Raw genomic sequence first — 14,738 nt, forward strand, 5'->3', positions numbered from 1 at the left:
GGCAGGGGTCATAAAAAATTTCTCTCGTCATTCTGAACAACTTTGTAGTACATTATTTTTTGATCCGACCAAATTTTGACATGGTGGGGTACTCCCCTGCCCCCCCTACTTCGATTGGGCACCCCCTATTTTCACAAATTTATTTTTTCGGCAATTTACATCGATCCATATAGGTGAAATTAAAAACTTTTAGTAACACTTTGTGCACTTTACTGGTCAGCAGTGATCAATCAAATCAATTATTTTTATTAAACATTTTTTTCCTAAAATAATGTTTGCTCTAGGGTTGATTGGCATTTTTCAAATGGACCAAAGAACCCTCTTTTGGTTTTTCTCTTTAAAAATCAAATAGATGTGCATTTATCTAATAAAAAATAATGAAACCAAACGTCAAAAATGAATTCCCAACGTCAAAAATGAATGATTGAATACATATTAAGAAATTAGAAAAAGAACTCCCACATAGAGATATTTTTAAAGCCAAACAAATTGCTTGAAATATTTATATAACCAGATAAATGCCACAGACTGATAAGCAATTAAATTTTGAACAAGAGAAAAAGAACTAAACTATGCAATATTTTTTTATGAAAAACTTTTTGTATGTCTGAACATTTGAATTACATGGCGTAGCGTTTTATTGTAGTACAATAATCAACGTTTTAAAAGCAAGAAAAAAGAATCGAAACGGAATAAACTTAACAAAAACAATATGCATCCAAATTCATTAATCGAGCAAAACTCCCAAACCATACACAGAGAATGATGTTAATTATATAAAGAAAATGGGACTAATATATAAAGGACAAACAAAAATCGGTGTAGAGGCCCCTTCCACTTCTGCATAATTCTTTTTAACATTAAACTAGCATTGTTGTAACGTCTGTAATTTCGATGAGTTTATTGTGTGAGAAAAAATGCATAAAAAATATTCATGAAATCTAGCATAAAATTCGATAAATTGATGAGTTTATGGCTGTTTTAAGCATCTATAATTTACAAAGGAAAACATTGATCATTTATTTTATTTTGTTCATTCAGCTCCGTTCTTTCCAAAAGAAATCTTCTTTTCGTTATTGTTAGTATAACGCGTAGTTGATCCTTTTAAAAATATTTTTGTAGAAATTTTGTATAGTAAATTGGTGAAGTAATAACACAAAAAATGTTAAGTGAACATCTTTTGAACAAAACTTGTAGTTTTAAAGTTCTAAAACGATAATCCTTCTATATATCAGACAGACATGAAAGAAATCTTCAATGAGAGAAATAGAAAAAAAGAAATTTGTATGCATATTTTATGAGAATTTAGAAGGCATTTTTAGCTAAAAGTTTTCTTAGCAAATAAACAACATAATTATATATATGAAAACGAAAACGATGCATGTAACGAAATCTCAAAAGCCACTCTTAGAAAACTCAGATGTTAAAATTCAAAGTACTCAAAGCAAAATGCCCATATTAAGGCAATTTATCTACACATTTCTTTGCGGGTAAAGCGGCATTTTACCTTGTGAAAAAATAGCCTCATGTTAAAATGGCATTTTGCTTTGATTACTTTGAATTTTAACATCTGAGTTTTCTGTGAGCATGTATAAAATTATAGATTGAGACAGGATAATTTAAAACTAAGAGAGAAAGGAAAGAATGAGTGAATGAAATAACAATACTAGCGTATGTCACATTGAAAAAACACATTAACAATAAAGAATACATGATCAAAATAAAATAAATGTAAATTGACAGCAATAAACTACAATTAGTACGAACAGAAAACATAAATTGTATTTTTATTGAATTTGTTTTTCTCTGCCTTCAAAACACATTCAATTTAGTAATTTTTTTTCAATTTTTAGAATTTGTACATGTATCATGTATTTTGAGATTAATTTTGTCTAAAGGGTACGCGTTATTTTTCTTTTAACAACTAATTTAATTCAGCTTGAGCTTTTTAACTGTAAAAGAAGGAGAAGAAATTTTTATTGAGTTCACTTTATTTGCATAACAAAAGAGAAAACGAAAAATTCATTAAAACACAATGTTTTTGAATAATAATCATGTATCATAGAAGTGATAGTAGGATGTATATCCATCATAAAAACAACTTAATTTAACTCTAAAACCGTCCATCGGGCACTCAGTGTCCGAGCAAAATTTCAAACTAAAATTAAACCATTTTCTTCATCAAACATCACTAAACCCCGATTTTTTTCGTGTTTCGGCCTCTGTTCCTATACTCAAAAATATAAAATATGCATCAATTCACGCCATGGTTTTCGAAAAAATGGCCGGCAAAAAAAAGATAGTCATTTCGTCTTTGGGGCACTCAGTGCCCGACGTATATTTTCATATATTTTGTATGGGAAAATTGCTGAATTGTAAAAAATGTTTGTGCACGAATGAATCGATTGTTCTCATATACAAACATATATATACTTGTTACGTTGTTCGGTGTTCCGTGTGACATTCAAATAAGAATAATAATTTATTATAAACAAATTGTGCCGAAGTTGTGTTTTACATTGAATTGCTTTGATTTACTTTTACATATACACAACAAACATGTCTCGTGTTCAGTTCATTTTTTTATTCATTTATATGTGACTTCCCATACTCAGATAAATTTAACAGAGAAAACTTAAAGGCAAACAGTGTAAAATGCCATTTTGCAAATGAAACTGGTCCAATTCATAGGCACTGCAAAACTTTGTTCAGCCAATATTTTTTATATTTTGTCAGCACAGTAAACAAAACGTAGCTGCCGACCCGATGCGCACATTCATGTCTTTAGTTTACGATTAGACACAAGATTTCTCAAAATATCGAGAAAAATTCTAAATTTTTTTTTCCAAATTTTTTAATTTTTTCATACAAATTACACTACGGGCACTGAGTGCCCCCAAAGGTGGATTGCAGAAGGACGGTTTTAGGGTTAACAAAGGGACAAATCAAATCATACACAAAAGCGATAGTATAGTAAACAAACATCACGATCTCAGCTATATAGCAAAAAACATTTGTTGTGGCAAATTCATCCATTATCGGGCATATGTTGACGGTCAATATTGGGGTCGGATTTGAGTGTAGTTTCAGTCATTTTCAACGTCGCAATGGAAAGAAAAAAGAGAAAAAATAAACTCAGTTAGTAAGTATGAATCAACATCAATATACTATCGGTTCAGTTCAATAAATGATACTCACCTTCGGGTTATTTTATATACCGAACTGCCCGTACTTCGGTCAAGGCCACAAAACTCAAGCCCAGCATAGTAACAAAACGTTACAATAATATTATTTAAAAAGAAATCTTAATGCTACATGTAATTAAAACTGGTCGTCATCGGAAACATCGAGAACATAAACGTAGTCCTCGTCGTCACTGGAATCCTCATCGTCAGCTGCTTGATTTTGTACGGCAGCATTTTGATTCTGTGGTCTCAATAGTTGCAGATGAATGTCCAATCCCAACACCGTACAAAGACCTAAAAACAAAATCGTAAACAACAAATCGTTAGCCAAAACATTCTTAAATATTTTTAATTTCAGTGATATTTTTTCACCTTTGTACATGATGTTCTTGGCTGCAACGATATCCCGGTGCCAAACAGTTTTCAATTGAAATGGAGCTCGATCATCTTTCCAAATGCCAGTGTTTAGTTGCCAGTTTTTGAAACATACTTGAAGTTTTGACACTAAACCATCTGAATCCATTGGAATATGATCTGGGTTGGCTGCATTCAATATATTTACGCAATTGTTGGTACACTCGGTTGCTTTTCATGGTGATAATCACGTTCGGTAAATTTTATTGCGATGACTCATCTTCACTTGGAATACAATGCTGACAAACTTTGTATCGATCGCTTTTGGTTCGTCGATCGAATGGCCGGAAACATTTTGCACAAGTTTGCGATGTATTGTATTCGTCGACCTGAAACTGTTCAATAGTCGTCGTAATCCCGGGCATCGCAATCGCTTTTTAATACCAATTGGTGAGTTTGGAGCTATTTGAGCTGCACCAATAAAAACGAGCGCCGACTTTTTTTTCGTCAGTGATGCCGCGATTTTGTCACTGGCCCGATTCTCTTCGATGTATTTATCGAGACGGAGTCGAATGAACTTTCGTGTTGTGTACACCGCCATAGCTGGTTTCATAATTTTCACATAATAAGCGATGTAACACATCCAATGTGAACGTCCCCTCGGCGATGGAAAAAATGCATAGCGTTTATAGTCGAGCTCCCGTTGTTTTTGCAAAAATTCAGTCCATTGATCGGATTTACGCTTGCGTTTGCCATATTTCGCTTCGAAATGGTATTTTGGACCATCAATTGTGATGTTTTCCTGAGATTTACGAACAAAAAATCATAGAAGTAAACAAATGATAAATAAAGAATGAATTTATTGTTTCTTACCTCGTTGCCGGATCGAACGTGTTTGCTAACGGTGGCGTTCCATGTACGAACTCCTGGATCGAGTCCAAGCACATAATCAAACTCAAAATGATTGTACTTCTCTTTGATGGTGTTGTTATCAAGTTCTGGTGTATTGCGTTCAGGCTTCACGAAACATAACGAAACTGCCACACTATCGGTTGCCACAGCAAAATCGAATTCCTTACCATTTCCAAGTTTCGAAATTTTTGGCAGGTCAAATATTAAATCCCAATAGATAGCTGGATTGCTATCGTATTCAGTTTTTTCAATGTTTATTGGCTGACCGCGTTTTCCTTTTGCCAATTTCAATGCTCCAAATTTTCTCGCAATCAAATAAAAAAGATGGATATCGATGCGGATATGTTCCATATCGAAATCGTGGACTGGAATTACTAAGAAATTCTTTATTTTTGGCGGGAGTGGAGTGGTCGGCATGACATTATTGTTCGGATCGCGTCGATATTGGAACCAACGTTGTTTCAACATTTCATATTTCGCGTGAAAATCGCTGTATGATAATATGCTAATTTGTCGCTGAATGTTTATAAATATTGGGATGGTTTGGAACCAGCGATCACGAATGAGATCCTGGAAGTGTACATTGATTGGCAATCCAATGCCTGCTGCTTCGTTTAATAGAAGATCGATGTTCGCGTTTCTCTCGACTCTACTCTGGAACATTTCGATCTTCGTCGCACGTTTTACATCCAATTCAGTGACGAGATTTCCTTGTCGATTCAAATTCAGTTCGTAGCGCTTTAGCGTGAAAAATTTCTTGATGCGACTGAATGCCCATACTTTGATGTTATTTTTCACGTTTGTTATGTACTGAGTGATGAGATGATTGAATGCGTTCCCCATGCCCTCGCGAGCTGGCCAATTTTCTGGACGAAGAAAATCAGGACATGCTTGCTCGACAGTTCGTCGAAATACAAGCGGTAATTTGTGGTAATTTTCTTGTAATACCGAGGTGAAACATTTACCAATTACACCATTCACGTATTTATTGAATTGATCATTCGTGTATTCATCGGATTCACCTTTAAAAAATCGAACATTTTCATCGTCAAAGGCTTTGTTTGCTTTGAACAAAAACACTAATGACGCCAGAGTCGTAATCATTGTGGCCGAAAGGCACCAGTATGTGACCTGATTGATAAATGGTGCACGATACTCTTCCCGCTCTTTCTTTTCATCGTGACAGATCTATTGTACAAAAATTAAAGAAAAAAATACACCAAATATAGCATAGATCACAAACACAATAAGATATAAACACTTCTATCACAAATTAAATGAAACAGTAATGAAGAGCGCATTATAAATATCACCTCTTACCTCAACAAAGTGACTCTTTATTCTAAATCGAATGATGAAATTTATTTCCAATGTGACATCAAATATTTTGCCGATCGAAATGTTGTTGGAATATTCACAGTTATTTTATCAACACTCTGTTATTTCGAAATTAAAACAAAGACAGTCACAAAACCAACTGTGAATATATCCATTCCACAGGGAACAGCACAAAACACATAAAATCGTTTTTGAAATGACAATAAAACCAATTGATCGCCCAAACCACGCTTCAAACACTCTCATATAATTCTCAAGAAATCCTGTTGAAAACAAAACAAAGTTTTATTGTAAACAAAATCGGTTGGTGCGATAGTTGTTTATACTAACAATACTGTCACACAATGTGGGCACATTTTTAATACATATAAATGAATATCTTTGGATTTGGTTTGACACATATACACCGCGCCAATCGAAAAATGTCAGAAAGATGTCAGTTGCATTTCGAAAATTCAAAATAATAATTCCACAAATAAAGAAAATTAAATGCATTAAATGACGTATAAAAGAGTTCTTCTTCAGAGTTTTAAATTAAATTATGCAAATCTCTTTCCGAATAAATTGTTTATTTTTTATTTGAGCGTAAGATTTAGATTTTCAATTTAAAACTTAATGTTTTCTTTTTTCCATTTTCAGGCATCAACCGAATTGAATTGGCTGTCCCGTTTAAAATTTAAATAAATTTCCATTGTATTTTTCTCCTCTTCGAAATATTTTTATGCATTCTTTATTTTTATTATTCATATTTGCTTGTTAAACCAAGATCTGTTTTGTATTATCAAAGTATTCCAGTAAAAACAAATATACATACATACTTAACGAATTTCGATCAACGAAGTCACGAAGTTACGTTAATTTTTAACTGAATTTTAATTTTTATATTCTACAGGATGCCAAATGGTTATTTTTGTATATGCGACTTGGACAAATAAATGATAAGAATTAATTTTTTTTAAAGAAAACGAACAATGTGGTAAAATATTGACCGTCTCCGTTTAGTAGATCTAGTCCATTTTAACTTCAAGTACTACATTTTAACTTCAGTCATTATATTATATGTATTTTAATGACAGTTCTGTCACCCGTAATGCATTGTAAAACGTATTAAATTGTATTTAGAAAAAATCACTGTTTACACGCGTTCTGAATTATTTGAAATAGTTTGAGTTCAACCGTGGTTTAAAAAGGTCAACATTTGAAATGGGGAAGGGTTTTAATAATTACATGTGTAAAAAATTCTTCCATCCAGCGTCCAGAGATAATCTGAAACGAGTAAGTAATCCTATATTTAATTTAAAAAAATATTGTTTTAATGGCTTTCGTTTTCATTTAACAAATGATTTAGGTATGGATGGCCGAACAACAAGCCGAAGCATATAAGAAAAAGCAAGAAGAGCTTCGAAATCAGTATGAAAAAGAGCAAGATTTGCATGAAAATAAAGCAATGCTGAGCAAAGATAGCAAAGATAAATTGAGCATGAATTTCATGTACGAGCCACCACCTGGTGTTCGCAAAGAACGTGAAAAAGACGACAATGAGCCAGAATATAAATTTGAATGGCAACGTAAATACAATGCACCACGTGAAAGTTATTGTAAAGGCGATACAGAAATTCGTGATCAACCGTTTGGTATTCAAGTGAGAAATGTGCGTTGCATTAAATGCCACAAATGGGGTCATATAAATACTGACAAGGAATGTACTATGTACAGTCTATCTATGAGTGAAGCACGAAAATTACATTCGGAAGCTGAATCCAACGAGATTTTATCGAAGAATTTGTTGGAAGAACAAATGAAAGAAGACGGTTTAATGATGAAAAAAGGCGCAATGAGTGCACAAAGCTTCCAAACGGGTCGTTTGCACCAGTTTGTTGCAAATGCAAATGACGATTACAATGACAACGAATCAGCACAAGTTGAAAAGGAATTTTTAAAATCTCTCAGCACCAAACAAAAGAAGAAATTGTTAAAAAAGCTTAAAAAGATCGAGAAAATGAAGCAAACATCAGCCAAACGTAGCCTAAAAAAGAAATCAAAGCAACACACATTGTCATCATCATCATCGTCGTCGTCAAAAGACGAAAAAGGTCGTAACAAATCAATCTCGGCTCGAGCCGAGAGAGGCCGTTCGGAGCGAAACCGAGACCAATCGGAAAGAGATCGAAAAAACAAACGTTATAAAAGATCAGCCCGTGATCGATCGGTATCACCAAGACGTAATAACAGGCACCGTTCCAGATCATCTTCACTTGATACAAAACATCGAAATAATAGACAATAATCAAGCCCATTACCTTTTCTGATTAGATAATATTGACTGACGTTTTAAATAAATCAATCACTTTCAAATTGAAAACAATTGCGTCGCTATAGCCCAACTATCAACCAATTTTTTTTATCTGAAGTATGTTACAATGAATAAAAACTGAATGTAATTTTTCTGAGAGTTTCATTCATCAAGTAGAATATGAAGACGATAAACTTAATCTGTTTGGCGGTTGTGGCCAATGTCGTAAGTGTTGTGGCCAATATAGAATTTGGACAAAAATTCGATAGAGTGAATCCTCATATACTTGGTGGTAATGATGCGAAGGAGGGACAATTTTCTTATCAAGTATCGCTTCGAAGTCGAAAAGGGCATTTTTGTGGTGGTGCAATTATAAGCAATGGCTTTGTTGCAATCGTCGATTACCTAAGGAGAGAATCGCAGAAGAAAAGAACGAATAATAAATAAATAAAATTAGTTAAAAAATAGAAAATATATTTCTATTGAATATATCGAGAAGAGAGTATGTTATTCAGCGCTTATAGCTGAGTAATGTCTGAATAAAAACATACTCTCCTTTCGATATTTTCAATAGATTTATGACTGACGAGAAGTATGTTTTTTTATTCACGCATAATTCAAACTATAATCCTTATTCCACAGGTTCATATTATCAGCTGCACATTGTATGCAGGGACCCTTTGCTAGTCCGAATTTAGTGTATGCTTTGTTCTTAGACTATATATTTTATTTTCATCATGTGTTTCCATTAATTTCCATATGTGATTTACCCTAGGTATGCTGTTGTTGGAACTATATATAGTTCAAAGGATGGTGTCTACTACAGATTATCAACAATTAAATCACATCCAGAATATGATAAAAAAAAATCACTAAATGACCTCGCCATACTGCGTACAACCGAAGAAATTATTTTTTCAAATTTAATTCAACCAGTTGCATTGCCAAAAATGCCTAGCTCACATTTTGATAACAATTTTATTCTTTCGGGTTGGGGTTGTAGCAAGCAACCGCATCCAATGCAAAAACCTACAATGTCAGATCTATTGAAGTTTATTATGCCGGCAACACTTAGCACGAAGGATTGCATTGAAAAATTTAAAGGTGAAAATGAATTTGATTTTTTGTTTTAATTGTGAACAATTCAAAGGTCATCAAACCAGTGAATTAGTTCGCGATACAAATATTTGTACAATAAGTCCAGTCGATGTTGGCACTTGTTTTGGTGATTCAGGTAACTTATCATAGCTGGGCAGACAGGAGGGAGGAGGGATTAATTTGCTGGGAAATTACCCCCCAATCCTTGATTTTTTTTAGTCTGCTATGTAACTTGTGCAAGGATTTCATTCATAAAAAACATATTTTACCTTGTAACATTTTGAACAAAATATAAAGGTGGCCCGGCCCATTGGTTGATAAATCGACTACAGAGATAGTAGGCATTGTTTCATTCGGCGTTCCCTGTGCGAAAGGCTATCATTTTTTCGTCGTAACATCGAAAATTCCAAATATTTAATTTTATTTATTTTCCCATAGTAAAATGGCAAAAATATTTTAAAATATTGTGTTTTTCCACTGATTTGGTTTGAATTTCACAATGATCCAAATATATACATAACTGCCACATCTGTCAAATCAAAAGTGTTTCACTTGAAATGTTCGGCGCTTTATGCGGCTTTATGTGTCGGCAATTGGATTATTTATTCCGGAATAATAGTACAGTGAAAAATGGAACATAAATATAATTGCTTTTCTTTGTATTTTCAATATTTCTGTTCAATAACTAAATTAAAGTATCTACAATTCGCAGATATAATTTTTTTTTCAAAGTAGTTATTTTTTCATACCAAAAAATGCATTTTACCGGCTCGTCTAAAAATGATATAGTTTAACTTTTGACGTAAACAAGTGATAAAAATATAGAATTTTTTTTTGAACGTAATTTTTGAAAGCAGGAATAGATTTTTGATGAATATTTGGATTATTATATATAGATTTGATATTGATCATTCATAATTTGTTTTTAAAAATGCAATTAAAACGAATTTTCGATTTTTAATTTCAATTCACCTATCGGTATTCCGACATTTGGTCGTGTGTCGACATTTGGCAATCTACTGTACTTATCGTAAAAAATGTAATAAAAAATCGCGTGCTGAGAAAAAATTAATATTTGTGTATTATACCCAGTGTATAATAATTATTGTTACTATTTTTCTCGGCACGCGATTTTTTATTACATTTTTTACGATAAGTATAGGAAATGCGTATTTGTTTCGAAGTTGCTATTTTATGTGTCGCCATCTATTGGTAAATAGTTGGAACTACTTTCTTACTAAAGTGTCATACAATTGCTAAGAGACCCTTTTTCAAGAGATATGTATAATGTCCCATATGTATAAAAAATATAGAAGTATCGGAAGAAACTAGTATTGCACATGCTAGTGCTTATATAGAACTTGTCTGAGCAAGCTATCTCTAGATAAAAAAAGTTCCCAAGGAAAAATTTGTAATACCAGGCACAAATTCATGGTCGAATTTCGGCCCGGATTTGTGTGTAGTTTCAGCTATTTTCACGGTTGCCAAAGAATAACATTCAGGTGTGAATACATGGAAAAGAGAAACAACATTCATTAGTATCAATTGAATTAATTGTATATGAAACATCTTTTTTAATTGAAAACTTTACTCACACACGGGCTCCTTCCATCCGTAATACCATTGTACTGTTCTTAAGAAAAGAGCAAAACTGTGTCGGGATGTTGCTTCGGTGATATTTTGATGTTTTCCTTTAATGAAACCAAAATAAAAACAATCAATACATTTAATCTGGAAAAATATGAAACTTTAATATAAAATAAATTATTTAATCAATTCACTTCGACACAAGTTTCAATGTTCCGACGAAATCCAGCATAGTATGTGTTCACGCCGGGATGATATACGTGTAATCACCGTCTTCAAGTTTTTGTTTGATTCGTTCGCGATTGAATTCGGTCTTCTCACGTTTTGGTGTTTTGAATAGTACCGAAGCCGAAACGCTATCGCACACAATCATACGGTGAAATTGCTGGTTTGGTCTTTTGAGTTCATTTATTTTCTTCATGTCGAATAAAATATTCCAAGCGTCGTATGGGTTTCCTTCAAAATAATTATTGCTATATATAGAACTTCCTCCATCTTTGCCACCGAATTCTTCTGGAATCAGTTTCCATCGAGCCAATAGTGCTAACAAATCCGTTTGATCGAATTTGATGTGTTTGAGTTTATTATCACATAGCGGTAAAACGGTGATATTGCCAATCTTTGGCGGCAGTGGTTGCGTTGGTTTTTCGAACAACAATGGTTTTTTCTTGTGTCGCAGCCATGCATGCACCAGCTGTCGATGTTCCTTGAATTCACTAATTTCACGTTGTATTTGGATGAAAAAATAAAGTGATTCAAACCACTTTTTCTCGATGTATTGAGTCATTGTGAGATAATCGCCAAATGATGGTAAACAACGTTCTTTCACCGCAACAAACAGCTCATTCATTTTGGATTTTCGAACTGGATCGCCTTCACTCAATGCTTTCAATTGTGTTTCGAATGTCGATGTCATCAAATTTGAATAATCTGTATGGTTCCTGATTGAATTGGTAGCGCTTCATTTGTGTACTTCTTACAATCTTACCAATCCCTTCACACAATGTGTGGTTAGCTGTGTTGTCACATTGCTGAGGTATTGTTGATGCATATACTCAAATCAGAGCTGGACAGGAACATCAATGTCCGACTGTGATCGGTCGTTCGTGTGCGTTTTTTCCTTTTTTGTGATCATTCACATGATTCAAAGTTTTATAATTCGCGTCTACCCTCTTGGCATTATCACACTGAAATTTTCATTTTTCATTTTCTAAGAATGCGAGAGGCAACGCAATATAAAAATTGTTTGTGTATTTGATTGCAAGCGTCACTGAAAATTTATATCAGATCATTTTCAGATTTGATGTGCAGTATTGCGTCACAGTGAGAACTTCCAAAGAAGTGTTTTTTACTTATATCATTTGTTTTAACATTAAAATTAATTTTTCTGTTTGAAATCTACTCTCTATTCTTTTATTGTATTCATATATTGATATTCATCACATTGGAAATCAAGAATATTTATATTAACCGATTTCTTGCAATCCACGCCAAGTTTGTTCTGCTTTCTGCCATACTTTTATCATTTGTTTTTACATTGAATTAGAGTTTTATGTTTGCTCTCGAATTTTTTTTTTTTGTTGCATTTTTAATTGTTTTTTAAAATTTCGAAACAAAAGGAGAAATTTCTACGGTGAATTTGTAGTATGTACTCAGCTGTTCTACATACAACGTTTACACGGTGTATTACAACGCGGTCACCTTGCGGCAGACTCTGCCAGAGCTACGCGTCGGTCGTATATATTCTTTATGTATAGAGCGATGACCATAGCTCTGCCGCATACAAGTGTGAGCGGTTCGAGTCTCGCATAGTATACATAAGTAATACATACGACTGACGCGTAGCTCTGCCGCAAGGTGACCGCGTTGTAATACACCGTGTAAACGTTGTATGTAAAACGGCTGAGTATGGTTACCAAATCTATTCAAAACTAATTGCACCGATGTTTTAATTCATTTTTTTCAATTGAATAAAGCCCTCAAAACATCATTTCAAGGTGTAGTTTCCTGGTTATTTAAAAAATCTTAAAAAGGTGGTCCGCCAAATACACGCTTTTTCGAATTTTGACCAATTTTGAAAAATGTTGGTTTTAAAAAATGTGCACATTGGTTCAAAATTGAGTGCTCTTTCGATCTATGATAAAAAAAATCTTTGTTCACACATTTTTTTTTAACAAAATTACGATTTTCATCGATTTTTCCCCATTTTTTAATAGTATGGTCATAAATGGATTGAACCATCTCCACTGAATTTTTTTCAAAATTTCTTCGCTGTATGCTCTTGGGGAGCTCAATATCTTGCCAAAGAGCCAAAAATGACGCATCTTTGTGGAAAAACACCCCGTGTACCATAATCTAGAAATTCTCCAAACATCGAAAAATTTTGAATTTTTTTTTTAATTTTGGAACCGAAATAGCTTTTTGGAACGAATTTTCCCAGATATGACACATACACCAAAACATCACAAATTTAGTCCCCAACAAACGCTCAGTTTTTCACGAAAAAAAAAATGAGTGCAGTTTTTTTAATTTTGGTCGGTGTGAAAAAAGTCATTGTCATTTTTCGAAAAAAACAACACATGCCGCGCCATCTGACGATCATTTTCGAAATTTTTTCTAATCTGACGTCAGATCTGAATAGCTGAGGTTCGTAGCTTTCCAACGACATATAGATCATTACCTCACCTTTCATATGCACAGAAAGTAGGCCATTCGATGAAAAACTGAAAAAGTGCATTCCACTTTTTTTCGAACCTAGACCCCAGGCACTTGCGCGACGAAATCCAAAAATTCGAAGAGACATGTATGCTCAGTTTTCCATCTACTTTCGAATAAAATCGGTCTCCGGCGATTTATCAAAAACTGCGGACAAAAATTTGCCGACAAACAAACAAACCATTTCAAAAATTTCGTGTTTTTCGTAAGATTTTTTGACATGATCATATCTCGGACACTTTTCGATCGATTCCAACAATTTTTTTTTTCAACACTATCTACCCGAACTCCAGTTTCCGAATATACCATTTTTCGGAAATTTGTTTCTGGTTTGGGTGGTCAAAAATGGACAAAATCAAAAATTTACCTTTTTTTGAAACGCCACCTAGCGGTCAAATTTTGCGGATTTTTTTTGCGGATTCTTAATTTGGTGCCCGAGCACTACTAAAATATGCAAAAACCCTTTTCAAAAAAGTCAGCGGTATCGATTTTCATTTCTTTACAGTATATATAGAGTGAAGCAAAATATACATATTTCATTGGTTGGTATTGCGTCACTTGGGGGACTGCCGTCCCCCGTGATGTATAGGTCCTCAGTTAATATTAGGCTCATCAGAGCAAAAGATTCGAGGATGGGTTCCACGAAATTCACAGAAAATTGGTCCGCGAGAAAATGAGAATATCCTGAAAATTTGATTTTTCCCAAAGATGTCGATATGCGAAGCATGTACCGATAAAGGATCTCGTGTCTTAGTTTTTCTAGCTTATAGACAGTATGAGCAATAGGGTGTTTCCACATGGAAAATATTAAAAAGTGGCTAGTATCATTTTGAAGAGCGTAAAATTCTGTATAAGATTATTTGATTTTCGATGCTGATTGGTCGCCGATGTCACTTCCTGGACTAAAAACACATTTTTAAATTGATTTCATGTCGCATTCACGCCAGAATGAAATTATAAGATTGAACAAAATTAAAAATATGAAATATAATTTTAGTATCAATATTATTGCTTAAATATTCAAAAAATTGGCGATTTTGCATTGTTTTGGTTTATTGTGGTAAAATTGTTAGTTTTTGTGTTACTTTCATTAATATTTAGGCAATTATTTTGATATTAAAATTATTTTGAGTGTTTTTAATTTAGTTCAATCTTATATTTTCATCAATTACAGATTTTGGCGTGAATGCGACATGAAATCAATTTACAAATGTGTTTTTAGTCCAGGAAGTGACATCGGCCACCAATCAGCATCA

General features: G+C 33.5%; 4 protein-coding genes across 5 annotated transcripts; 2 read left to right on the plus strand and 2 right to left on the minus strand.

Annotated features, from left to right (window-relative positions):
• Window positions 1-1,903: 1,903 nt before the first annotated feature.
• Window positions 1,904-5,613, minus strand: LOC116351641. 2 transcript variants are annotated; one of them, XR_004202181.1, is made up of 4 exons: window positions 4,413-5,613; window positions 3,558-4,341; window positions 3,199-3,479; window positions 1,904-2,996 (listed from the first exon to the last, which is right to left on the minus strand). XR_004202181.1 is itself a non-coding variant. In XM_031783778.1 (2 exons), the coding sequence occupies exons 1-2, from the start codon at window positions 5,553-5,555 to the stop codon at window positions 3,787-3,789; spliced, it is 1,698 nt and encodes a 565-aa protein (XP_031639638.1). In that variant the 5' UTR covers window positions 5,556-5,613; the 3' UTR covers window positions 3,545-3,786. The 2 variants fall into 2 exon arrangements, 1 of the variants encoding a protein (XP_031639638.1); XM_031783778.1 differs by lacking the exons at window positions 1,904-2,996; window positions 3,199-3,479 and having other exon boundaries at window positions 3,545-4,341.
• Window positions 5,614-6,859: 1,246 nt separating this feature from the next.
• LOC116351642 (corepressor interacting with RBPJ 1-like) lies at window positions 6,860-8,230 on the plus strand. The gene is made up of 2 exons (XM_031783779.1): window positions 6,860-7,064; window positions 7,138-8,230. The coding sequence occupies exons 1-2, from the start codon at window positions 6,993-6,995 to the stop codon at window positions 8,074-8,076; spliced, it is 1,011 nt and encodes a 336-aa protein (XP_031639639.1). The 5' UTR covers window positions 6,860-6,992; the 3' UTR covers window positions 8,077-8,230.
• Window positions 8,231-8,244: 14 nt separating this feature from the next.
• Window positions 8,245-9,565, plus strand: LOC116351643 (chymotrypsin-2-like). The gene is made up of 5 exons (XM_031783780.1): window positions 8,245-8,463; window positions 8,723-8,781; window positions 8,858-9,186; window positions 9,233-9,342; window positions 9,397-9,565. Exons 1-4 carry the CDS (start codon window positions 8,263-8,265, stop codon window positions 9,328-9,330), a joined length of 687 nt encoding a protein of 228 aa, XP_031639640.1. The 5' UTR covers window positions 8,245-8,262; the 3' UTR covers window positions 9,331-9,342; window positions 9,397-9,565.
• Window positions 9,566-10,186: 621 nt separating this feature from the next.
• Window positions 10,187-12,018, minus strand: LOC116351644. The gene is made up of 2 exons (XM_031783781.1): window positions 10,776-12,018; window positions 10,187-10,649 (listed from the first exon to the last, which is right to left on the minus strand). Exon 1 carries the CDS (start codon window positions 11,681-11,683, stop codon window positions 11,009-11,011), a length of 675 nt encoding a protein of 224 aa, XP_031639641.1. The 5' UTR covers window positions 11,684-12,018; the 3' UTR covers window positions 10,187-10,649; window positions 10,776-11,008.
• Window positions 12,019-14,738: the final 2,720 nt, after the last annotated feature.

Source organism: Contarinia nasturtii, unplaced genomic scaffold (genome assembly GCF_009176525.2).
Source record: "Contarinia nasturtii isolate CC-2019 unplaced genomic scaffold, AAFC_CNas_1.1 Cnas_scaffold_5909, whole genome shotgun sequence".
In the NCBI taxonomy this organism is placed as follows: Eukaryota; Metazoa; Arthropoda; class Insecta; order Diptera; family Cecidomyiidae; genus Contarinia; species Contarinia nasturtii.